General features: G+C 35.9%; 1 protein-coding gene across 5 annotated transcripts in view; it reads left to right on the top strand.

Moving 5' to 3' along the window:
- Positions 1–25,106, top strand: part of TRPC4 (transient receptor potential cation channel subfamily C member 4) — a 200,141-nt gene that overhangs the window by 89,002 nt on the left and 86,033 nt on the right. For all 5 annotated transcript variants that reach the window (XM_045474781.1, XM_045474773.1, XM_045474753.1 and 2 more), the window contains one exon: positions 2,987–3,505. In XM_045474781.1, the coding sequence (XP_045330737.1) occupies positions 2,987–3,505 (519 nt within the window). The remainder of the gene's footprint in view (positions 1–2,986; positions 3,506–25,106) is intronic.

The raw sequence follows: 25,106 nt of genomic DNA, 5'->3' as shown, positions 1-25,106 counted from the left end.
ACTCTAAGACAATTAAAATGACATAATTTAAAGAGTTATTTATGGACCAATAAATTATTATTATATTTGTGGTCTTATAAAATAGTTTCACTCAAAAATTATTTTCAAAGATGAATCCCCTTATAAAAGACAAAATTAAAGATGTCCATATATTTACGAAACTAAAATTTCACAATGATTTACTGAATATTAAAACTCATCAACAGAATATTTATCTTGGTATATTTTCACATATTTTATCAGTTATTTTACTGTATCTCTAATACTAGGACATTTCTTGTAAAGTATGAACACCTTTGGGGTGCCTGGTCACTCAGTCAGTTAAGTGTCCAACTCTTGGTTTTGGCTCAGGTCATGATCTCATGGTGATGGACTCAAGCCCTACATTGGGCACCGCCCATGCTGACAGCACGGAGCCTGCATGGGAGTCTCTCTCTCTCCCCCTCTCTTTCTGCCCCTCACCCACTTGTGTGCATTCTCTCTCTCTCTCTAAAAAAAAATAAACTTCGAAATATGAATACTTTTTAGTATGGTCATATTTATTTTTTCACAAAATTTCTTGAAATATTTTTCAAAGTTGAATTTTATGGTTAATAAATTAAAATCCTTGACAGCTTTTGAAACCTAGAGAAATCTAGAATGAAATTACATTGAATTCAGAACCCACTTCAAGTTGCAGCTATCACTTAAATATACATTTAAGGGGCTCCTGGGTGGCTCAGTCGGTTAAGCGTCCGACTTAGGCTCAGGTCATTATCTCACTGTTCATGAGTTTGAGCCCCACATTGATCTCTGTGCTGACAGCTCAGAGCCTGAAGCCTGCTTCAGATTCTGTGTCTCCCTCTCTCTGCCCCCTCCCCTGCTTGTGCCCTGTGTCTCTCTCTCTCAAAAATAAATATTTTTTTAAAAACTATAAAAAATATGCATTTAATATAGGAACTTATTTACTTACATTGTTTTGTTTTCCCTTGTGTCTGCCTTAGAAAAAACTTAAAGTTTTGGTTAGTAAAAGATCACTTCTTGTTCAGTTCTGAGTAATGACATTTTTCTCTTTGTAATAAATATATAGTTAAATTTTTAATTAACTTCATATTTAAGGTGAAAACTGTTCACTTAAAAAGTAATGAAGTATGTATTGACCCCACTTTAATATATAATGCTATCTCAACAGTATTGTTCCTTTGTATTTATAATCACATTTTAAAACTAGTATGTACTATACTTATCAACTGATTGCATACATTTTAAATAAACTTTTAAATAGACAACTACATCTCGTTAATTTTTATATGGTGTTTCTTATAAAACAAATAGATATTCTAAAGTTTGTTTAATGTTTATTTATTTTTGAGAGAGAGAGAGAGAGAGAGAGAGAGAGAGCATGAGCAGCGGAGGGGCAGAGAGAGAGGGAGACACAGAGTGTGAAGCAGGCTCCAGGCTCCCAGCTGTCAGCACAGATCAGCACAGAGCCCCACGTGGGGCTCAAACTCATGAACGGTGAGATCATGACCTGAGCTGAAGTCAGATGCTTAACTGACTGAGCCACTCAGGCGCCCCAAAACAAATAGATATTCTAAATGGTCAGATAAATTAGAAGCATACAGGTTTAATTATTCTCATATAAAGAGTATACTTCTGTTTAAAAGTAGTATAATTAAAGTTTCACATGAGTTTTGTTTTTCTCCCCACAGTTGTTTTGCTTTTGATCCTTCTATGGTTTCCTTCATATTTTACAGCATATTTTAGTCATCGTTTTTTCTGCCATGCCTGTTTAACTTATCCTTACATAGCATTTATTTTCATAGATCCTTCCATCACTCTGTGCCCAGAGGAAGAAATGTTAAACTAAAAACTGGAAGGCGGTGTGGTGTAGGGTAATACATAGAGGGTGAGATGTAAGACAGGTGGACCTGGGATCATATAGTAGGTCTTCCTCACTGAGGAATCACATCTATAACATGTGAATGATAAATAGTGAGGGTTAATGTACCTAACGGATGTTGACTAAATCGTGCCTATTCTATTATTTTTGTCACTACCATTCCTAGAGTAAAACCCAAAGGAAATTGCACGTAAACACACTGGTGACCTGATTCATTGGGAACCATTTGCTTCTGATAAAATGGTGATGTTAGCAATGGAGCACCTGTTGCCATCTGGAAAATATACTATAGAGCGATAGATAAAAACAGAAAGCCTGAGGCTAGCCTTCTTAAGTTCTACTGCCACCTATAATCAGAGGCTTGATTTTACGAATTCAGTAGATAAACAAACAAATATACAAAGAAAAAAAATACTGAAGAACTAAAAGACTTCTGTTGCACAAGACAAGCTTGGGTTTAAAACAAATCATTAACTATTTTTCAGTGTATTTCTTCATTATTTAGGGAGTCCATACCTCCAGGAAAGGAAAGCAAAGATTGCCAGTCAGGAAATAACTTGGAAGCAAGAAAGTATTTCATCAAGTAAAGAGTTCCCGTAACCCCCTTATTTTAAGATTTCATAAAATGTCATAATTCAGATTAAACAAATATGATAAGAATAATGTGTCATTAGGGGCGCCTGGGTGGCTCAGTCGCTTGAGTGTCCAACTTCGGCTCAGGTCATGATCTCACAGCTCGTGAGTTTGAGCCCCACGTCGGGCTCTGTGCTGACAGCTTAGAGCCTGGAGCCTGCTTCAGATTCTGTGTCTCCCTCTCTCTCTGCCCCCAACAGACTCTCATTCTGTCTGGATCTCTCTCAAAACTAAATAAACGTTAAAAAATAATTAAAAAAAAAAAGAATAATGTGTCGTTATATTGAAAAGTTTTTCTAATTTTCTCTTGTCTTCTGGCAGAAAAAAAAAAATACATCTCTCTCCTGCAAAAAAAAGCCTGGCAAAAGATTTATGAACTTTGTTCAGCGTTGCTATAGCGTGCTGTTTGAAATTCACAGGCTTGAACAAATGAATAAATATTCATCACCTCTGCTTTCTTCTTTTTCCTAGGTGCCTCCCATACTCCTTGATAAGCAGTTCTCTGAATTCACTCCAGACATTACACCAATCATTTTGGCAGCCCATACAAATAATTATGAGATAATAAAGCTTTTAGTTCAGAAAGGAGTTTCGGTGCCCAGACCCCACGAGGTCCGCTGTAACTGTGTCGAATGCGTCTCCAGTTCAGATGTGGATAGCCTCCGCCATTCACGCTCAAGACTCAACATCTACAAGGCCTTGGCCAGCCCCTCTCTCATCGCACTGTCAAGTGAGGACCCTTTCCTCACAGCCTTTCAGTTAAGTTGGGAGCTTCAGGAACTGAGTAAGGTGGAGAACGAATTCAAGTCAGAGTATGAAGAGCTGTCCCGACAGTGCAAACAGTTTGCTAAGGACCTACTGGATCAGACAAGGAGCTCCAGAGAACTGGAAATCATTCTTAATTACAGAGATGACAGTAGTCTCATAGAAGAACAAAGCGGAAATGATCTCGCAAGACTAAAATTGGCTATAAAGTACCGGCAAAAAGAGGTGAGTGTTGGCCAGACTTTTTTTATCAAAACGCCATAGGACGTAATAACGGTGAAGTAAACAGGTACTCTAAAATTAACTTTGGGTTTTCGAGAACTTTCTACCTAACCGTAAGTGGCTGATACTTGTTGTTCACCAGATTAATAATTATGAAACACATGGAAGAATGGCAAGAAATGGCTTAATAACTGGTGATGGTATTTGTCGTATGTGTTAAAATGTACACATTTACTGTGGTATAATGGGCAAACTAATGAATTTTATACTCCTCTCACTAAAAGTTCTGGTTCTGCCATTTATAAGTCTTGTTACTTTAGAGGGCCTCGTTATTTTTCAGATCTCTTTGAGATTGGATTTTCTCATCTGCTTAATGGACTTAACATTTATAATATTTAATTATCTATATTTATTTATATATACCAAATATTTTCCTCAAAGATTTGTAGGAAGTATAAAAAGTGGGGATGCGTGTGAAGGCTCTTAGTAAGTTATAAGTATTTAGCAAATTATAAGTACATTATTTATATTAATAAAATACATTATTAGAAGTTATTAAGAAAAGAAAAGCCCTTAGTTCAACAGCAGATGAAAGTACTAAGACTTCTCTTACATCTGGCTTATTTCCTTTATTTGTCAGGAATAAGAGGTTAAAGAAGTTAACAGCAGAAGAGTTATAAATTTCTCATGAAATTTCCATGGAGTGAATATTAAGTAAAGAAACCCCAGATCTATTCTATTCATCACGCAGCATAATTGTTTTTGTTTCTATCACTGAGTTAAATGAGTTCTCAAAAAAACTATTTACTTCTGTCTTCAGAAAATGTTGGTTCTCTGTTCATGCTTGAATTATAGTAATTATCTATTCTAGAAAAATAGTTGGAGAAAACTATATAATGCAAGATGAAAAAGAAAAAGAGGCTTCTGAATAAAAAATGTATTCAATTTCTTTTGAAGTTAGCCCTGATTATCTCACATTAGCCTTGGCTGCTTTATCTACTGCTACTTACTAAATATTTAAGGTTCAAGATACCTGAATTTGCTTCCTCGAGTTTTTCCTGTAGTTCTTTGGCCTGTTGTCATGGGAGCCAGAAACTAATGTCATGGGAGCCATTTCCCCTATCAATGAAGGAAGTAGCTTCTTTTGTGTGCAGTCCCTCTGATTCCAAAATCACACACGCTAGTTTGAGACATGCCAACAGTATCAGCTAATTTTTTTTTTTTTTCGGTTCTTGTGTTTAGGACTCAGGGACTTGATATCTTAAAGAAACTAGAATAGATTTAATATACAACTATAAGAAACTGATGAAAAACTTCCCCTGATTAAAGATTTTGAGGTACTAAATACGATACCTAAAAATAACAACATGTATTAGAACTCATGGTGAGTGGAATGAAATTCCCAGGATGTGAAATCCATGAAATGAAAGAAAGAACACCGTAGCAGCAGCTGGCTGCTTGTTTTTGTTTCTACCCAAAACCTGTTGTGTTTTTGTTCCCTGTGCAGTTAGTGAACCAACTTACCTCTGTTTTATGCCTTCACTGATTTGGTCCTGATATCATAACTGATTTAACTTTGTCTTTAGCCACAATGACTTTTGTGAAAGCACTGGAACAAAATACTCATAGAGTCTTTTAACAGACCCTCATAATTAAATACTACATGACATTTCATCAAATGAAGCTAAGCTGCCCAATTCCTGTCAAAAGTCTGTCCAAGACAAAAAAATTTAATCTGAATTTCTAACACATTAACATCTGAGTATATTTTTACTCACAAATAATTTTTATGCAGTCTATTCATTCATTCATTCATTCGGTCATTAACTCTTCATACATATTTTTTAACGTTTATTTTGAGAGAGAGAAAGAGCATGCACATGCATATGCATGAGCCGGGGAGGGGCAGAGAGAGAGGGAGAGAGAGAATCCCAAGCAGGCTTTATGCTGTAAGCATAGAGCCTGAAGCAGGGCCAATCTCATGAACCAGATCATGACCTGTGACCTTAGCCAAAATTAAGAGTTGGATGCTTAATGGACTGAGACACCCAGGTGCCCCTGGATTTTTATAGAACACATGGCAGGCAATGCTCAGGGCACTTGGGACTCCATTGTGGTGTGGTTGTGCCCTAGAGCTTATAGCCTATTACAGGGAGACAATAAAATGTTCAATATATACTGTTCTCAGTTTTGTTTCTGCACCACTAAAAATGTTCATTCCTAGTAAACATGTTTGTTGTTTTTTTTTTGCCTAGGCTCTTTTGTATATTTCAGAAACACACAACACATGCTTAACTTCAAAGCCTATTAAACAAAAAGTGACAAATTAAGTCCTTAGAGATGTCAGAAGCAAAACTATAGAAAGAGTTTGATGATTTCTTTCAAGATGTTTATACCTTTTGCTAATATGAAGTTGTGGAATTGGAGGCTGATCAACCCTAATGATACAACAGGATGAAGGGCGGCTAAAAACTCATAACATGTAACAAGAAAATAAGAATTAGTAATATCCTTTAAAAGATACATTTTTAAAAGACCGCATTTGCATTTTCTCTTTTCCTCTTTCCAAATTACAATGGAGAAAAAAATTAAAACAGAATTCTTACAGAGTTGTTCTAGACTATCTTTCATTCAGTTTCAAAGAGCACATTTCCCTTGGGTTGAACAGTTTTTCCAAAGCGAAGTAACACTGGATGACTCATAGCATTATAAAATCAAGAATAAGGTTTTACTTTCATATAAACTCTTTGAAATCATAGGTTGTATTTTACGAAATATATTCCTTAATTATTCATAAATCATTGACTTCAGAAGATTTGATGTAAGGTGTTCTGTTAAGATCGTGTATCTTAAATGAAACTGTGCTTTGGCGTAAGTGTCTTGCCTTGTGTCTTTTCACCACAAGTTTTCCTAGTTTTAGTCTAAAGACATTTGAGGTTTGTCTTTGGTCTGTCTCTTACGATTTTGGAATGCCTTCTTATTAATCTTCACATGGCTAAGTTCTACTCACTTTTTCAAGCTCATCTCAGGACCTCCCTCCCACAGGGAGATTCCTTGAAGCAATCCCCTTCCATAGAATCTCTTGGATAAATGCCCTCATTCCACACATTCTATTTTGCATTGCATTGTTACCCTGATCAACCCTGATCATTTCTCTCTTCTCCTCCAGGTGTGAGTGCCAGGAACACATTTATCTTATTTACCAGTCATACTTCAGTTCTGACAGATAGAAGGTGTTCAAAATGAATGCACCCGAATGAAGTTTCAGAATCTCTTAATTCTGGAAGGTTCCCTGCATACTTCTTTGTCTGACTAAATTGCATTGTTACCTAATTACCTAATAACAGCCTTCTTATGAATTCAAATACTGAAACAATTCATGTTGCTGGGACTTGATTGCAGACTTGTTCTGGTATTTCTGTAATATCATCCAAAAAGAAAGGCCTGCGTTAATTGCATATCACGGATATTTTTATAGGCATAGAGAGGATTTTATTGTTTCTATGAATACTGGAGTAATGATGCTGTAATTGTATTGACCATATACTAGTAGAATAAACATAATCTAGTGGCCAGCAATTCAAAATCAATATATGTTAAGAACTGGGTTAAGTTGTGTCGGCCAAGAGGCAGAACTGAAATAAAATAAAAGGATTGATTTGAGGTCTCAGAATTGCAATCTGGGGAGCACAGATTTGAGTAACAACCCAAATTGCATTCTAGGGAACCAGGGAACAAAAGTCAATGGTTTTTAAAGACAGAAAGGAATCCTTGGATAAGTTGTTTGATAGGTGCTGATGGCAGAGAACAAATCTTGACTAAACATAATTGGTTGCTATGGCCATCACTAAGCAAAAGTCCATTATGATAGCAAGTTGCAGATTCCCCCTGCAGAGTCCTTGGAATATTTGCACTTTGGCCCAGTTCAAAAATTAACAGTTCTACCCTCGTGAGTACATGCATAAAGCCTACCTCTTTAATGGCCTCCCAGGTCCCTTTTAAAACCTCTTGACCTAAGTGACTCTATTTCATTTCACCTTTTACAGTTGTTAACATGGTTTATTACACTGAAACCTCCAAAACAAACCTATAAAGTATGATTTTTTTTTCCTGTGAGGAATTTGAGTGTTGAATGATATGCATTGTTAACACTGTTAAATGTTGGGGTCTGGGTGCAAATCCAGGTCTTAACTATGCAAGCCACTCTAACCATCACACACCATTGCCTTCACCTAGACGTCATCCCCATGAACATGGGGTAAATCTGATCGAAGTGGAGGTCCTAGCCTAGTTCAGTTGAGCACATGAGTTTATTTCATGACTCAGCTTCTTCATAATTTAGCCGTGCATTTCAACATTAAGATTTTTTTTTAATTTTTGCATTGTGATAAAGCATTTGATTTCTTCAAAGAGGGCAGAAATCCTTTTCCTATCTTCCTTAACCCACTTTTTTTTCCTTCAAAAAATAATCTCTTTAGTCTCACTCTGAGGAAAAAGCAGGGAAAGTCCCCTTCACCGGGACTAGAAGCCAAAACCCCATTCCAATGTTACTTATCAAAATGAATAGTGTCAAAGGAAGCTGGAAAAAAACAGAGCCAAGCATCCACCTCCTTGGAACAGATTCTCTTCCTGTGTATTAGATAAAGGCGAGCGTGATTGAAGACATGTCTTCAACAAAGAACTAGTCTCTTGGTTCCTGGTATAATTTTTGCAGATACAGAATTTATGGCAGTTAAAATCACTTATATGTTGTCATTGTTCTTTCCTAATATTTGTAAGGTGAGTGCATGTGTGTGGAGAGCTTGTTGCATTCCTTACATATTTTCACAGCAAAGACCTTACCTAGTTTCAGTTGCACATGATTGAACACATTGTGAAGTAACTAGTCCAAATTAAAGAAGCCTAGATGATGAATAATAATAGAAAGCAGTGAAATACATTATTTTGTGTGAAAGCATTACAACTCAATCTTTTTATCACTCTCTCAAATGAAAGTGAAAAAAATAATCTGTACATAGTCAACAGCATATTTTTTTTCAACTTAATTTTCCCTTTTGTGAAAGAATGAAACAGCTTTGCAACATTAACTTTAAAGTTTGGTACTAATCTGGGTTCTGTCTTATAAATTAACTAATAGAGTTGCTAAAGAGTCAGGAGAAAAATCAACACTTCAACAGCCCTTCTTATCTTTTGTTTATCTTGTCATGGAGCAATGAGAGAAATGTGAAGAGATTCATGTCAATCAGATGCCATCCATAGCATGGTGAACTCAGTTGATTCCAAATATTCCAGAATAAAAGGTCTGTAAAGCCCTCAAGATTTATGATTTTATGTTTCTTGATTTGTTCAAAACTGCTTGATGTGGAATCAAGAACCAAACCTACTGTCAGAAAGGAGACCTATGGGGTAGGTTTGGGGACAGGGGAACCACAGAGGATATAGCCCTAACACAACCAGGGGATCCCCTGGGTGGGAGAGAAAGGGATGTGAAGGGGAGGGCATCAAAAGAGGATTGGGCATATAAGAGACACTTAAATACAGAGAGCAAGCTGAGGGTTGATGGGGGTGAGGGAACAAGGCGGGGACGGGGAAAATGGGTGATGGTTATTGAGGAGGGCACTTGTTGGGATGAGCACTGGGATTTGTATGTAAGTGATGAATCACTGGAATCTACTCCCCAAGCCAAGAACACACTGCATACACTGTATGTTAGCCAACTTGACAATAAATTATATATATATATATATATATATATACACACACACACACACATATATACACATATATATGTAGATATGTGTATATATATGTATATGTATGTATATGTATACACACACACACACACACACACACACACACACACACATATATATATATATAAAAGAAGAGATTCATGCAAAAAACAAAAACAAAAATAAAAGAAGGTTGGTCAATGGGAGGAGCAGTTAAATAATAAATGGAGCAGAAACAAAGGAAATTTGTATTCTTTAAAAAAAAATTTTTTTAATGTTTATTTATTTTTGAGAGACAGAGAGACAGAGTGTGAGTGGGGGAGGGACAGAGAGAAAGAGAAAGACAGAATCCGAAGCAGGCTCCAGGCTCTGAGCTGTCAGCACAGAGCTCAACGCGGGGCTCAAACTCACAAGCCGGGAGATCATGACCTGAGCCAAAACGGACACCCAACCGATTGAGCCACCCAGGCGCCCCAGGAAATTTGTATTCTTAAAACTACCTACAACCAGACTTAACTGTATATCATAAGTTTTGTTTTGTTATTCTATAAACTCTTTAATGGTAAGTTTATAATGACAAAAATTTTTTAATTCAAATTTTATTCAAAAAGGAGCAATAAATGTTCAAATTTGGACTAGCTACTGTATGGATTTCATATTAAAAATGAATAAAACATACTACCCATGCTCTCTATCTACCTGAAATCTACATGAGAAACTCCCTCTGGAGATCCGTAGTCAGATGCCAGTAGTAGTTAAGGAAAAATAGCATTCTAAGTATGTACTTTTTTTTGGAAACTGCCAATCCTCAAGGGTACATCACTGCCCATCTCCAACAAGAAAATCACAGAGAAATCAATGACAATGTTGCTCCCTGGCTTTTGTATCAAAACCTTGGGATGGCGCTGGCCAACAATGGCTGTCTCCTCTTGATACAGCAGATTTGGATGGCTGGCTTGCAGCCATGCAAAGCTTTGCTTTTGCTACAAAGTAGGCAGAGGAGCTGATCAATTATTATTATTATTATTATTATTATTATTAACAATTGGTTGTTTTTTAATCTTGCCTCCTTTTTCACTCCTGTTCAAGTTTATGGTGTCTAAAATATAGCTTTCATAACTTCCTTGTGCCTGGTAAATTCCACATCAAAGTATGGATGATTTGGAGGGAAAAACACCTCATCCTATAGAGACACTGTCTCATGGACATCAAATAACTACTGTAGGAGAATGGCAAAGAGAGTAGTGCTAGGGAGAAAAATGAGAGGGTACTGCATATGATGCTTTCCTCATAACCGACATTTCCCTACTGAAATAACTTTGAGACTCATTTGTATAAGTGAACTTGAAAATACCTTTGCCACTGTTTGGTTTACTTATTTAACATATACTGATTTATTTGAATTCAATTTGATTTCATTTACCATGTTCCTCTCCTTTTTCTCTCTTCTCTGTTTTTGAACTGTTTTGAAAACATTTATGTCCTTCAGATCTCTTTCCAAATACCACTCTCCATGGGAAGGCTTCCCTTCATCTATTCTCAAGTCAAAATTAATTATTGCTTTCTCTTGTTATGGTAGCTTTATTGTGCATGTTGCTTTGCTTCTTGTTTTCACATTTTATTTCTCCAACTGAACTTGCCTTTAGTTTTACTTCCTCCAGTACAATGCCTACAGCACTAGGAAAGGTGTTTTGTTTTGTTTCTTGTACTTTGTTTCTGTTTCGTTTTTCAAGATAATGCAAGCCCAGACTTTAGCATACTTCTGGTATATTTACCCAGGAAAGGGTAGCTATCTATTATTATTAATTATTACTATCATTGTCACTGTTTTTATCCCCTCATAGGCCCCCAATATGAAAGACCAAACACATACAGGAAAATGCTATGCATCACCCTGTTGTATACTATGCAGCAAAAAGGGTAGGCTTTGTCATTAAACATTTTAATATTTGTTACGAATAGTCATCTAAGCTTCGTGGCTCCCATTACATTATTATATGTCAAAGATAAGTTTATCCTTCTTACAGTCTATCAGTATAGTCAGTACACTGACCCATTTATATTAAACCATACACTCTCATCAAAAATATATAATGTATAAATTTTATTCCAACCCTTAAGGTTGTCCATATTCTAATGCTTCCATTATAGACTTTCAGAAGTAACTCCTATTGTATATGGGTTTGATTTGAATTTGTTCTTCCGACTTGCGTTTTTCAATATGTTAGGCATTGGAATCACTATCCCGCTGCACCTCAGAATCAGGAACTGAATCATAGCACTCATTAAAAAAGTGAGGCATACAGTAGGATTTGAATGCATAAGGCTACACTGAGTGCTACAAATAACTATGAGACTTGTGAAAGTGATAAAAAGCAGCATTCCTCCAGCTGAATTCTCTTTCCCACTGTTCTCCTGAGCAAGCTCACTGACCGATTTCTAGGCCTCTGCCTCTCTGTTCTCATGTATATGCTCACACCTGCTGTTGCCAAGCGAGACAACATGGCTCACAGACTCCCTCCCGTGCCTCAGCCCAGTAGGGACCAAACATTCTTGGACCTGCTTCTGTGTCATGGCTGGAGCAAATGCCTGTTCAGGACTCACCAGCCTGGCTGACAGAACTATGACAGGTCACTAGGCATTTAATTTAACACTAGGTTTTTAGAGCTTGGAATTCAAAGGTTCAAGGGTTTTGTTTCTTTTTTGCAACTCATTTAATGATATGCAACCACTTTCTTCTAATTTGAATCTGAAAATGATTAGGCTTTTCCCACAATTAAATATTAAATTGTATATGTCCAAAACATTGTATAAATGTATCTTTTTAAACTGCATTCATGAGCAAGTGACAGATGAATATCTTATGAAACATAAAATAGCTAGTCTTAACTTTAAATTAGATATAAAATATAGCTTTTATTTGATACTGCTTTAAATAAGTACAAAAAGGAAAGCGTTAAGCAATTTATTTTCAAAGAGGTATATTCTTCTATTCACCTGACAAAAATGCAAATACCCTCAGGATTAGCAACACTTTCAATGTAGCTTTCATTTGCCACGGATATAAACTAAAAACATAAATTTAATGATAATAGCTTTGAAAAATCCACTGTGTATCAGACACCTTCTCTCACTATTCAAATGAATTACTCTTCTGTGTGAAAGTGGTCCTTCCATCTCCATGATGATTGACAGGCAAGGGTAGCAGTAAGGTCACCTGTTTTCCATTATTGAGATGGGATCTTTTAAATGGAGATCCATTTCTTTTGTTTCTTTTGCACAAAATTCACATTTACATCTCAGGGTTATTTTTCCTGGGTCATTATCACTGCTCATATTTTCTCTGTCTCTAATCACTAAGCAAAACTAAGAGTTACCAGTTTTTGAAATTACCCACTTAACAGCTTATTCCAACCAACATTACAGAAACCCAGAAAATTACAAAAACCCAGGAGATTGTCTTGGAAATCTATAAAACAGAAACACTGTTCACAAGAAATGTTGATGGCTTTGAGATACAAACTTCTGCTCAAGGTCCCTTATAAATTATGCATCAGAGAGGAAACTTTTTAGCTTATCCTTACCCTTGCTTTCACCATATGAGGAACAGTCACAACTTTTCTAAATAGAGGTTATTTTGTTTGTTTGTTTGTTTGTTTGAATTCTTGGAATCAGCAAGGTACAGTAAAACCCTCTGGGATGCCTGTGCTGTAATTTGGTGATTCATGATTCTGAAGCTGTGTTAAGTTTACAGATTGCTTCTAGGTAGTACAGAACTGGTGAAACAGTCACATAGGATTATTTTCTTGAGCTTTCTGTAACTTTCCGTTTCCTTTTTTCCTTCAGCTTTAGGAGAACACAGTGGCCTGCCCTCTGCAGCCACAGCAAAAAACTAAGGCCTTCTTTCTCCATGGTTTTCTTTTTACCTTCATCTTGACTCAAGCTCCCAGGCTGTCTGCTTCCTGAATGTTTGTAAAAAGGCCTGCTTTCCCTTTGACCACAGGACTGCTTCAGTTTTAAATGATAGACACTATTGTTTTTCTCCATGGCATTCTCTAAGTTCAGGAACTTTTTCCCGGAGGCTCTGGGGCATGCAGCCTGGAAGCTCTTTGGCCACATTCTCCTCTTTACCTGGTGGGCAGCTTGTGGGGGCGGGGGGGGCGGAGGGTAGAAATCTTGTTGGCAGTAAACCCACAAGGAAGCTAGCAGAGGAGGGTCAGGGGCCCTGGCCAAGAGATGCTCTTTCTCCCTCCAGGTACCATTAATTCCACAAATGTTTACAGAGTTTCTATTCTGTGCCAAAAACGGAGGTGACAGCAAGCCCTAGGCCAAGTTTAGAATTCTTCTAGAAGTTTCCTAGAATCTGGAATTTTACTCTTACTTAGATAATAAAATAAAGTCCACGTGTATGCATTGCAGTACTTAACCATGCAGCAAATGCTGACCATGAACTAAAACTATCACCGTAGCCAGATCTCACTAACACTTTATATGTTACCTCCTCTTATAAGAACACTCCTGATGTTTTCTTCATTTCTGCCCCTCCCTCCCTTTCTCCCTTCCTTATTTGGTCATCACTTACTCATTGAAGAGAGCCCTTACTGTTTGCTACTCGCTGGTAATGCTGATATCAAAGACAAAAGTCTTGCCCTCAAAATAACTACCAGATTATTAGGTAAGGATGGAAGATAAATGAATGGCTGTCTCAGTGTGGGTCACAGAAGCTATGGTGGAGCTGCCTTCCTAAAGCCCTGGAAATTGGTTCCTAACTCCGCTGAATGCTTCCTGGAAAAGAAAGTGCCTTAACTGAGGGTCAGTAGAAAAATAGGAGTCACCCAAGCAAAGAAGTCAGAACAAGACATTACAGATCATGTGTGCAGATCATGGAGGCAAGAAAGAGACGAGAGCAAAGAGAGTGTCTTCATTGTCCTCTGTCCTCATTGCCACCCCATGGCCTCTCTCCAGCCTTTCCCTCTACCTGGTGTGTGTGGATGGCTTCTTTCTGATGTCTCAGCTCGTATTAGCACCTCAGTGAAGACTTCCAGAACACCCAATCTAATTACTACCCTCTTCCTCCCCCCACACCCTTAGTTATTTCCTTTCATATCACAATGCTATTACCTTCTTAGCCCTTAACAAAATCTGAAATCATTTTATTCATTTGTGTGTTTAATTATTTTTTTATCTGCCTCCCTCCCCTGTCTACGTATCATCTTTTCTGACCTGATTAGCACTGGAAGCCCAGTGCTTGGAACAGAGGAGTGCTGAGTAAAAGGATCACAAGTCAGAGGTGTGATAGAAGATGAGAGAAAAAAACACAAAGATTAGGTCCCAAAGGCATATGAATTTTATAAAATCCTGTGCTATTTAATTGTGATTTAACTATATAAATCAATATTACCTTTATTATTTTCTCAAACTCTTATTATCCAAAGATGAAGTCGTTATCTTTCTCTTTAAGCCTGGTCCTCCTATGTCATCTCTGATAAGTAGGAGGCACTCCCAGTTAGTCATGCTAGAAACCTGAGCCATCCTTGATTATTTTATAATCCATCATCTCCAAAGCTTGATGTGGTAGATGAAAGATGGCTGCAAATTGAGGTGCCTTCTAATTACCCTTCTCTCTGCTCAGAGCCTGCCTTGGCTACTTGCCTGACCAACAGAATGCAACAGAAGTGACTTTTTGTAACTCCCAAGGCTCAGTTGTCAGAAGCCTTGCAGCTTCTATGTAAGCTCTGTGGGAAACCTGAGATGCCATGTAAGAAGTCTGTCCTAAGGCCACCACACTGGACAGGCAATGAGTAGTCACATAATCATGGTTACTGATAGTCATAGTGGAGACCAGCCTTCCAACCCTTCACTGCAGTGACAAGAGTTGTAAGAAAAGCCAGCTTTGACCATCCCCCTCTCCGTACCCACATGCACACCCGGCCGTTTTCTAGCTGAGTCCTGCTGAGTAACTTCTGTTTTTACCACGTAGAACAGAAGAATCAACCAACCCAGCCCTGTCCAAATCCCTGGTCCACTGTATGGACTGTATGTTTATGTTCGCTCAAAAAATTCATGTTTTGAAACCTAACCTCACTGTGATGGTATTGGGAGGCGGGGCCCTAGGCGGGTGATTAGGCATGAGAGGGGATCCCTCAGGAATGGGGTTAGTGCCCTTATAAAAGATGCTCCAGAGAACTCCCTCGTCCTCTTTCCACCGTGTGAGAATACAGCAAGAATATGAGGTCTCACCAGACACCTTATCTGTGGTACATTAGACTTCCCAACCTTCAGAACTATGAGAAGTAAATGTTTCTTGTTTAAGCCACCCAGTGTGCTACAGAATGACTTGATCATTGGTGAGGAGAAAGGAACAAAGTCTTGCGTGTAATTTTTGTTTTCTGTCCCTTGTGTTTATGGCACTGGTAAATACCATAGGGAAGGACAAAAGAAAGTAAACAGCTCCCTTGAGGTGGAAGGGATATAGTATTAAATAATATTTAGACAAGCCTATCAAAAATACAATTATTTTGTATGATTTTGCTTTTAATTATTTTGACTAAATATTTAACATAACATAAAATAAAATAAAGTACTTTTAACAACATTGATCAATTTCCATCTCTATCTCTTATTCACTTGGACTCATATCTGTTCCAATAAATGGCTATAAATGTTATTTACATAGCATTGATCATGTGATTACAGCTTAGGTGCCAGGAAGCTGTAATGGCTATTAAAATATAACTGAGATATTATTGTATAGAACCATTTTATTTTTTGTCCTTCCTATGTACTTTCTCATCTTTTTCCATTCCGGTTTTACTTACTATTTTATTGTTCTTCATGGGCCACTGGTTGCTGACATAGTTCTGGCTGCGACTCTGGCTCTACAGGCAGAGATTTGAGTTTTGCACCTTTTTCTGTCAAGGTAAAATGATCAATATCCCAGGACAATATAAACAGCAGTGGCCTTTGTGATAAGGCCAGTAATCTAGCTTCTATATGGTGACTGTGCAGATTGAGTGTCTTAGAATCTTGGCAAACCATTTTGAAAAGGACGGTGAATGAATAGGCAAGAAAAACTGTTATCTAAGAATATTGGAGAATGAAGAGACCTAAAAGTAATGCAAATAATGTTCCAAACAGTTGATTTTAAGCAACAACACTTTTTTGCTTACAGTGTAATCAATTTGTGTGAAAACCATTGGCTAAAAATATAAAATACGTAATTAACCCTTTCTTTATAATTCAGAGCTTTGGAACGAACCTCAGTTATCACACTCCATGGTCTAGTTGTAAGCTTAAGGTTTTTTAAACACCGATATTCATAGCTTTTTTAGCCCCTATGAAATGATAAAAGACGTCTATCTTTTTCATAGTTTTGAAGTCTTTCTCCTCACCCTTAAGCTTTCAATTATCAGTTCTTGTTAGAGTTAATGCACTTTTATATTTACCTGTCATACTCAATTTGGGATCAATCAATCCAGTAACTACTCCAGGTAGAAGTGTGAGAAAATAAAGGCAAACTTATCTGAGAAAAGGCCTGAGGGCCCCTTTATAAGTATCATGCAAAAGATTTAATGCCTGAATACTGTCACATTTATCAGCTTCTCTGAGACCATTTTTTACTTTCTTAGGTTTCAGATGGATCAAGGTTGCCTAACAAATTACTTGTATTTCAGATGAGTGTGTGTATGCGTGTGTGTATGTGTGTGTGTGTACACAAATAGATAAGGTACCATGTTATGGAAATGTTTAATACTTTTGGAAATTAAAGTATAATTAATCTAAATGAGGTGAAGCAATTTCTATAGACTTCATAGGAAATATTAATATTTTAATTAATTTAACCAGGCATTTAATATATTCTAAATTATCGACATAGAAACAAATGGGAGAAATGCTGCTTAGCATTTAGAGAATGATTTAATTATAAGAAAACTACAGCAAGAGATTTTTTTTAACTAACCATATTAACTACACTTCATTACTTGCACTGAACCAAATTACCTAGTTAAGCAGTGAAAGAACATTGATGATGCTTTTTTTTTTTTTTTTGCTCTAATACATCAAGAAATGCTCCACTAAATTTTCATGCAAAATATGTTGAAATTGCTGTGGTTTGAACTGCTTTCACAATAGGCAATCAAAAATTGTTAGAAAGGCCTTCATAAGCAAATAATTTTGAGATACTCAGAGAAAAGTAGTGGAGGGGGGCAGTTGTAGAGAGCAATATTCAGCATATGAGATAATATTTGTGGTATTGGCAGTTCCTGGCTTTCCGAAAGAATTTGAACTTTTTTTTTCTTTCTCATTCACCTAGTGATAAATTTTCAGTCAGGGAAGTAACAATAATAAATCTATAAAAACACTAACTCTGGGTGGTATCAGTAAGTTATTTTACTTTTAACATGTTACCTTTATCATGTTATGTCAGTCCCACATTTGTCATCTATAGAAGGTACAGAAGATCCAATGCATCACCCAAATCCTATTACTTTAATATTATTTGGAAGGCAATTTCAATAATGTTTACAGCAATTAGGTGGAATGTTTTTATGGGACGATTTATGCCCCCCTCTTCCAAAATTCATAATGCTGAAGCCCTAACTTCCAGTATCTCAAAATGTGACTCTATTGGGACATATGGCCTTCAAGAGGTAATTAAGTTAAAATGAGGCCAGTAAAGCAGACACTAATCTAATCTGACTGGTGTCCTTATAAGAAGAGGGAATTTGCACATACAGAGAAAGATACCATATGCACACATACAGAGGAAAAGCCAGGCGAGGACAGAGTGAGGAGGTCGCCATCTGTAAGCCAAGAAGAACGGTCATAGAAGAAAACAAATCTGCCCACACCTTGATCTTGGACTTCTAGCCTCCAGAACTGTGATAAAATAAGATTCTGTGGTTTCAGAAATCCAGCCTATGGTACTTTTTTTTAATGGCAGCACTACCAAACTACTTTGAATGTATTAATAGATATTATACAAATTCCATAGAATATATATATGTTCATTATAGTGTAAGCATTATTCATAACTTTCTTATATAATTTTGACTGGGACCTTATGAGACTAATGTTATTATTTATTTTAAATATGGTAACACTGAAAGGAAATATATGATAAACATAAGGGAATAGGTTTGAGGGAATGAAGGTCTTGAAAAAAATCAACTAACTTAAAAAAATAGTCTTATACCAATGATGCAAGACCCTGAAAACCAGAAAACTCAAATATTAATCTTTAAGACAAAAATCTTATAAGTAAATCAAATAATCAAGGCAAACTCTTAAGAATTATGATGAAAATTGAATTCTAATTATATTCTTGAAAGCAACCTTTTTCCTCAACAAAATATTAGCAAATCAAACCCAATAATCTATCAAAAGAATTGTATAGACTGCAACTGAGCAGGATTTATCCCAGGTATATAAACCTGGTTAAACATTCAAAACCAATTAAGGTAACCCATCATATGTAAAGATGTAAAAAATAAAGTTGCATGATCATTTCAATAGACATGGAAAAAGCATTTGACAAAATCCAACATCAATTCATGATAAAAATTCAGTTAACTAGGAATGGAGAGGATCTTTCTTGACTTCATAAAGAATATCTATAAATAACCTGCCATAACATCATACATAATGCTGAGAAAATTGAAGCTTCTCCACTAAGATCAAGCAAGGATGTCCCTTTTAAGCACTTCTTGTCAACATTATGCTGGAAATTATAGCTAATACAGTAAGACAAGAGAAGAAAATAAATGGTATGCAGATTGGGAAGGAAGAAATAAAACTGTCTTTGCAGATGATATAATTATCTATGCAGAAAATCTGAGAAAAAAATAACCAAAAACAAAACAAAACAAAACAAAAAAAACCTCCTGAAACTAATAAACAACAGGATGTCCTTCAGTAGGTAAATGGAAAAGTAAACTGTGGTACATATAACAGACAATTGAATTTATACAGTGATACAAAGAAATGAACAAGTCATGAAAAAAGACATAGAGGAATCTTAAATGATATAACTAAGTGAAACAAGCCAATCCAAAAAGACTTCATACTATGTAATTCCAACTATATGATATTCTGAAAAAGGCAAAACTAAGGGAGACAGTAAAAAGAGCAGTGGTTGCCAAGGCTTAGCGGAGAGAAGGGATGTAAAAGCAGAGCATAGAAGATTTTTAGGGCAGTGAAAATACTCTGTGTGATACCATAATGATGGATACATGTCATTATACATTTGTCCAAACCCATAGAATGTACAACACCAAGAGTGAGCTCTAAGATAAACTACAGACTCCTGGTGTTATGATTTGTCAATATGGGTTCATCAGTTGTAACAAGTGTGGTGCTCTGGTGGGAGACATTCATAATGGGGGAAACTATGCATGTGGGGGTAGGGAGTACATTAAGAAATGTCTGTACCTTGCCCTCATTTTGCTGTGAACCTAAAACTGATCTAAAAATGAAAGTATTTTTAAAAAGTCAGCCTTTTTAATAAATGCTTTACTAAATAATGCTTCAGACTATAACTTGTGTACCAGTAACGAACAGACTACCTACCTCGTTCTCCACTAACATCTCCTTCCCCAAATCTTGAATCCTTATCTTTTAGTGACAGTTGTTCTTAAAGGAAATACACTTATCTTGTACCCTATAACTCATAATAAGCTTTGTATACACAAGAGATAGTTTTGGTTTTGTTTTATTCGGCTTCTGTACCTACACAGCTTTTCCCCAACCAAGGATATTTTAAGTGGCAACCGGAGAGTCCCTTCTACAGACATAATATGTTGTAATTATTATAATTTGAGAATGTTTTTTTCATTACTGGAATCTTTCTAGATGTTAACAAGTATGGAATGGAGAAGGTTCAAATTTAGGTTATTGAATTTGACATTTTTGTTTACTGTGAGTAGTAATGAAAAAAAAAAAAAAAACTCGAATTGCCACCCCTATATTGCTTCTGTTTTATTATAGTTTCCTCTAAAAGTTCTAATTGATTTCTAAAATACATATGTATACTGGAATATTTTCTGAAAGAGAAGATTAGTTATTCTTCACTATTTATTCTTTTGCTAATTAATAAAAATGAATTTTACATTTTAAATTTTATATAAGAATATTCATTTATCTTTCTTATGTTTCCTTGTATTTCTGTTGTAGCTTTAGAGCAGAACCAGACCCAGAAATACAGAGAACAAACTGACGATTGCCAGAGGGAAGAGGGAAGGGAGGTGGGGGATGGGCAAAATGGGTGACAGGGAGTGGGAGATACAGGCTTCCAATTATGAAATGAATAAGTCAGAGGAATAAAAGACACAGGCTAAGGAATATCGCCAATGATACTGTAATAGTGTTGTATGGTGACAGATGGTAACTACACTTGTGGAGAGCATAGCGTCATGTATAGAGAAGTGGAATCACTTTGTTGTACCCCTGAAACTAATGTAACATTGTGTGTCAGCTATACTCAAATAAATAAAGGTGACTGGGTATATAAAGTCTGCTGGCTATTTCAAATTTTCTTCAAAAATTCTTTGTTTACATATTTGAGTTCAAATAATTATTTTAGGACAAATCTATGAGACATCAGATTTCCAACTCTATGTAACAGGACAGGACCCCAACGACACAGAGCAGAATTCAAATTAAGAGAAAAGCAGGGACTGTTGTTCTTTTGTGTAGTTCCCTTGTCAGGATGAGTTGTAAATTAAATTACAAAGGAAAAAATGAATTTTTGCAGTCCTTAACCTCACCATTTTCACTCTCTTTTCCTTCAATAACTTCTAGTTAGAAGATCAGTCCCTTAAAGGGAGCCTGCTTCTCCTGCTAAAATCCCCTCCGGGGATGCCTGGGTGGTTCAGTCAGTTGGTTAAGCATCCGACTCCTACTTTCATCTCAGGTCATGATCTCACTGTCATGAATTTGAGTCCAAGTCGGGCTCTGCGCTGATAGCTTGGAACCTGCTTAGGATTGTCTCTCCCCCTCTCTCTGCCCCTCCCCTGCTCACACTTTCTCTCTCTCTCTCTCTCTCTCTCTCTCTCTCTCTCTGTCTCTCTCTCAAAATAAATAAATAAATTTTTAAAAAATCACCTCCAGAGGTCACTCACTCATACAGACACTCACCAGGTCAACCTTCCAAGAATTTATCCAACAAGTAGTATGTATTGAATGCTTCCTATGCTCCAGGCATTTGCAAATTAATTTTATCTGAAAAAAGTAAAGCTTCAGGTTGAAATTGGGGCCTTTCCAGAAAGTCAGAAAAGACCTTCTCAGGAACATCTGGGCCATTATTCTATCCTCACAACAATGCTACCAGCAACTCAAGCAGTTCTGAAATAATTCTGATTATAGATGTAAAAAATAAAAACAAAGAAGACTATGTTACTCGTACTCAGTAGGTGCTGAGGGTCATGTTAAGCCCTTTACAGACTGGAATTTCTTTAATTGTCACAATAGCCATAGGTGCTGTTATTCTTATCACGCTATTTAAGAGAATGGAAGCTGAGTCTCACGAAGGTGAAGTGTGCCCTTGCCCACGTCAGGGCACTACCCAGCTTCGGAGCCAGGATTCCACACAGGCTGTTATCAACCATTGCACACACTGCCCTGGACTATTGTGGAATGTCGCCATCATCCCAGGATAAGTGACATTCCTGCCAGAGTGTAGCTTAGGAAATTTCTGTTCTTTTTCATTCTGGTTTTAGTATTAGATGTATTACTGTCAGGTTTTTAAGACACAAAGTCACTGGAAGCCCCCCAAAAGAGGTTAATTAGGAAACACACTATTTCATAAAATAAGGCCCAAGACTATTTTCCCAATTATAACATTAATATTCACTAATACAGCCTGAAAGAATTTAAATATAGATTAGTTGCCATTGTATGTTCAAAGTTAACTAAAGTTTGTGTGCCTTTAGCTTGATTACCTATTGCAATGCTGATATTTTATATAATTTTTTTCATAGTCTACATGAAAAAACTCGGTAAAAATCCCTAAAATCACATGAGCATAGCCAACACTCTATGCTATTCTTGTTTAGTTATAGACATGTAGTTTTATATTAAATAAATATACGTCAATGGCTGAAATAAATTTATAGCCATTGTAAGCTGTGGAGATCTGTATCTAGACTTGACAAAGAAATATTTCATGTTCATATTATTATAAAAGGGAAGTCATTCCATTTCAGCACTTTAGGTAACAACTGATCTGTGATGCTGAAATGGAATTTCTATAGGCCTGTCCTTTGGCAGAATAAACTGTGTGGTAATAAAACCAGTGACTAATTAGAGCAGATGATTGTCTTATATATACCACCTTACATGTGGTATATAAAATTCTCTAAAACCCATTTGGCATAGGCCATAAAATTGCCTCTTTTCCTAAAGCATTATGATACTTAATTGCAAATTTATACATGAATCTCCTCTCTTGGGAATCCCTTTCTCCATTCCTTTACTAACTTATTCATACTTATTTAAGTGATACCTAGTCTCTATTCCAAAGAAAGAAATTAAGAAAAATGTAAAAAAAACTTATACTTTATTTTGAAAAATTTGCTTTCTGTTTTTCTCTTTGTACCTCCTTTTCTTTCCAAAATTAAAATCTTTACTTCTGTAACCAGAAATTATCCTGCTCCCCTATTTTTTTCATTATTTAATTTCACTTCTTTTTAAGAATTAATTTAGGTTTTCCCAGTTTCAGGAAATGTTTGCTGCTCCTCCTTTCCTAGAGCTTAATGTAATAAAAAAAAAATCATCTTCATCATCACATATACATATATATATGTACGAATTACAAAAATAAATACCTAAGTATATACTCAATGTACAAAATTCAAATGGTTTAAAGCAGAGTGATAATAATTACAGTCTCTTTTTACTATTCCAAATTCCTTCCCCAGAGTTAGGAATGATTGCTGAATATATTACAGGAAATACCCCTAGATATTTGTCCTCACACAACCCCACCCACATGTACACAGAACGCACACACCTAGACACATACAGGTATATATATTCATGGTTTTAAATGGTCAGGTTTTTATTTTTAAATGCATACAAATGGAATTATTCTGTATGTAATTCTTTGTGATTATTTTTCCCTTTCTTTAGTATGTCTTGAAGACATTTAAAATATTACAATTATAGATTTCCTTCATTATTATCAATTTCTGTATGAAATTAATAAATAAGATATTAATCATTATTTTTTTGCATTCAATCCTTGATTGGCAGACATTTCAGTTTTCCAAATCTTTCATTACTACAAATAAGGCTTCAGAGAACTTTTTTGTAAAAATATCTTTGTACTGATGAGCCAGATATGTTTGTAGGATAGATTTTTTGAAGAGGAATAGTACCATCAAAATAGATATTTTATAAAATTTTATAGATCAATTTTTTTCCTATTAAAAATACAATGATTTATACTCCCACCAATAGTGGATAAGAGTATCTATTTCCTTTCACACCTGCCAACCCCTAAATATATTATTCTTTTTGAATTTTATAAATCTAATAAGAGAAAATATTTAATTGTTTTAATTTACCTTCAGTATATTAGCATAATTGATAATAGTCTTATATATTCAATAGCCTTGTATATTTTGGGCTTGTCATGCATGATCATATTCTTTTTCGTTACTTCAAATTTTTACTTCAATTCTAGTTAGTTAACATAGTAATATTGGTTTTAGGAGTAGAGTTTAGTGATTCATCACTTACATGTAACACACAGTGCCCATCACAAGTGCTCTCCTTAATCCCCGTCACCACTCATCCCATCACCCACCCACTTCCCCTCCATTAGCCCTCAGTTTGTTCTCTATAGTTAAGCGTCTCTTATGGCTTGCCTCCTTCTCTTTTTCTCCCCTTCCCCTATGTTCATCTGTTTTTTTTTTTTAATTCCACATATGAATGAAATTATATGGTATTTGTCCTTCTGACTGACTCATTTGCTTAGCATAATACATGTCTAGCTCCATCCCTGTCGTCGCAAATGGCAAGATTTAGTTCTTTTTGATGGCTGAATAATACTCCACACAATTATATTCTTTATCCATTTTTCTATTGGATCAAGTGTTTCTTCTTTATTGACTTGTAAATATACTTTATATATTATTAATATCAATCTTCTGCTTGTGTATTTCAGATATTCTTGTGTTTGTTCTTTTGGTGTATAACATTTTACATTTTGCTGCACTCAAATCTTTCAGACATATACCTATGTATTTTCAAATATCTGTCTTGTTTAGAAAGGCTTCCAAAAGCAAGATTATGAAGATGTTCTCCTATTTTATCTCTGTATATGTGTAAGAGAGAGAGATCTTGCCACCCTTTTTTGATGGGACTCATATAGTACTAAGGTATCACAAATCCTATCAAGTATTATTTCGTTAGGATTATGCTTCCAGCTTTATTGAGATATAACTGAGACATTAAAATTGTATACATTTGAAGTATCCAAAATGATAACTTGATATAATTTGTGAAATAATTACCACTATCAAGCTATTAATGCATTTCTCATATCACATAATTACATTTTGTGTATATGTGGTGGAAACACTTAAAATGTACTCTCTTAGCAAATTTCAAGTATGCCTTACAGTATTATTATTGTACCCTTTGCCTTAAATCCTCCCATTTCCTCACCCCCATAGCCCCTGGAAGTCACCATTACACTCTTCGCCTCTCTGAGTTCAACTCTACTAGATTCCACATACAAGTCAGATCATATAATATTGGTCTTTCTGTGTCTGGCTTTACAGTCATTATGGAAAACACTATGAAAGTCCTTCAAAAAATTAAAAATACAATTATCATATGATCCTGTAATCCCATGTTGAGGCATATAT

Source organism: Leopardus geoffroyi, chromosome A1, assembly GCF_018350155.1.
Source record: "Leopardus geoffroyi isolate Oge1 chromosome A1, O.geoffroyi_Oge1_pat1.0, whole genome shotgun sequence".
NCBI classification, from domain to species: Eukaryota; Metazoa; Chordata; class Mammalia; order Carnivora; family Felidae; genus Leopardus; species Leopardus geoffroyi.
This window is presented reverse-complemented; position numbering and strand designations above follow the sequence as displayed.